The sequence below is a fragment of the Cynara cardunculus genome (genome assembly GCF_001531365.2).
Source record: "Cynara cardunculus var. scolymus isolate 2C chromosome LG 13, CcrdV1, whole genome shotgun sequence".
Taxonomy (NCBI): Eukaryota; Viridiplantae; Streptophyta; class Magnoliopsida; order Asterales; family Asteraceae; genus Cynara; species Cynara cardunculus.
Window position 1 is genome coordinate 3447202 of NC_037540.1, and position 2663 is coordinate 3449864.

At 34.2% G+C, this 2663-nt stretch overlaps 1 protein-coding gene across 1 annotated transcript; it reads left to right on the plus strand.

Annotated features, from left to right (window-relative positions):
* Positions 1-183: 183 nt before the first annotated feature.
* Positions 184-1723, plus strand: LOC112524312 (TMV resistance protein N-like). Its single transcript, XM_025134085.1, has 2 exons — positions 184-1067; positions 1148-1723. Exons 1-2 carry the CDS (start codon positions 363-365, stop codon positions 1721-1723), a joined length of 1281 nt encoding a protein of 426 aa, XP_024989853.1. The 5' UTR covers positions 184-362.
* Positions 1724-2663: the final 940 nt, after the last annotated feature.

The window sequence follows — 2663 nt, forward strand, 5'->3', positions numbered from 1 at the left end:
CCAATCCATGGCTCGTTTTAATTTGTTTATGGAAAATATAATTAATTTGTGTTAGTTATCATATATACACTCTATATATGATATTAAAGAATACAGATATAATTGACTTGTGTGCTACTGTATACAACAGCATCTCCCAAATTTGAAAGTGCTCGACCTCACTCGTTCCACAAAGCTAGTCAGGACACCGGATATTGATGGACTTCCATGTCTTGAAAGAATGATATTAAGGCATTGTTGGAGTTTAAAAGAGATTCATCCATCAATTGGATATCATGAAAGGCTTATTTTCTTGGCCATGGACTATTGTATAAGCCTTGAACTGTTTCCACCCATCTTCCAAATGAAAAAGTTGGAGACTCATGCTCTCTCTTTGCCGTAATCTTCGTAAGTTCCCAGAGATTCAAACCAGCATGGACAACTTGGTAAAGCTTAGTTTGAGAGGAAGTGGGATAGAAATTGTACCCTCATCAATTGGACAATACTGTAAAAACGTTGTTTCTCTTGATTTGAGGTCATGTAGATATCTGCATAGTATTGAAGGCAACTTCCATCTCTTAAAACATCTGCAAATGCTTTATCTTGACGGTTGTGATCAACTTAAGAACATGCCAACAGAAGGCCTCTTCAATGCAGAATGTTATTTAAATGTGCTTTCTTTATCTTTGAACAATCTTCAGCCAGGAGCAGTGAATGGATTTCTTGGTTTTCCACGTTCTTTAAGAAGGTTGAATCTTGGAGGGTGCAATTTGGTAGATGAAGACATCTCCTCTGTTTTTTGGGAGGAGTTATCCAACCTACAAGTATTAGACCTAAGTAAAAATGCTTTTTCACGATTGCCTTCTAGCCTCTCGCAACTTCCTCATCTAAAAGTCATCGACCTGTTTGGTTGCTATAACCTTGTGGAATTAACGGATCTCCCATCAAGCATATCTGTTCTCATTGCATGCGGGTGCACGTCTCTTAAAATTGGAGATTTTCCAACAAACCATCATAAATGGTTGTGGAAAGTCACACTTTCAACAAGCAATTGTAATGGCGAGAGGGTATTGCAATCCATGCTTCAGGTATATGTCTTATTGAATTTCAATATTTATTTGTATAGACCAAAACAAAATTACAATACTAATAATATTCATCATGACAGGGAAATGCTATTGAAGACTACTTTATTAGTATCCTATTTGAAGAATGTTATGTTCCAATAAGAGGCTTTGCGCTGGGAACATTTACGTTACAACTTCCATGGAATTGGTACAATGAATTTAGTGGATTCTTAGTATACGTTGATAAAGTTAACTGGTTGGGTGACGGACTAATTGTTATCAAGGATGTATTGGGTAGGGAAAATGAAGATGATGCTTTAGAGGTGTCTAATAAAACTGAGCATGAAGAGGAAACTATGAGAGCAGAGGCCATTTGCTATATATCCTTTGGTTCATTGAGGAACACCTCATGGTGGAATTCAACCCACACCACCCTTTCACTTTCTTTTAGAAGTTGTGTTAAATTAAAGGTTGAACTTGTCCCTAGGAGAAGTCAAGGTGATGATGATTCAACAGGAATAGAAATAGGAAGGGCCAAAGATGTAACATACCTTCCAAATTTTTGGGACGGGGAATTTCTAAATGAAAGATCGTTTGAGATCATAAATGATTCAAAATCTTCTATTGAGATTAGGTGGGCCAATAGTATTGGACGTCACCTGTTCGATGATATCTAATATTCTTTTTATAGAAATTGTTATATTTTTTTCCCGTTCTCCTTTTTTGAAACCTATTTTTGTCTCTCGCAACTAATTACCTATTGTTTTAACATTCATTTAATAAATAAAATAATATTTTTGTATTTAAGTTTAAATAAAACATTATAACAAAATCATGTTTATAGGACGCTTAAAGTGTTCAAATGTGCTAATAGAGTGCCTCATAGGACTTGATTTTATGGAGCCAAAAAATTTAGGGTTCTATCTACAATAAGTTTATATGACGTTTTTAAACGTCATAACAAGTTTTCTAAAATCGATCTTCTTGTTGTGACACTAACCATATATATATATATATATATATATATATATATATTCATCAAGAAGAGATGCTTATATAATGAGACCTTCTTTTGAGAATTAATGCATCATGTGCTATTATATATGATTTTTTTTCCATCTAAACTAGGATTTATCATATATTCATTTTACAATACGTATGTTTCACTTATACCCGGTTTACAATGTCACGTTTTTACTCCACTCTAGCCTCTTGCGAACTGCGACCTTTGTACAGGTATTGACTGGTCTTTTCTTGCATGTTATTCAGCAATTCCAAAAACCCTAATCGATTTTTTTTGTAAATTTGTGATTTTCTCATATACTCTCTGGTCATAAATTGGGCCAGAAAACATCCCATCTTGTATCTAATCACAATCTTAAACCCTAAACGATTTTTCTTCCGGTATTTCTCAAACCCTTCATCCTAATTGTTTTCTTGGCCATTTGCTTACAAATTGCTTATTGCTACAGACGCTAATTTGTTACAAAATTGCTTATTGCTCCAGACTGTAATCTGTTGATAAATTGTTTGTTGCCTACAAAATGTTGTCTTTTTATTTGATTTGTGTCACATATGTGGTTTGTTCTTTCTATATGTTCAAACCATTTCATCTAG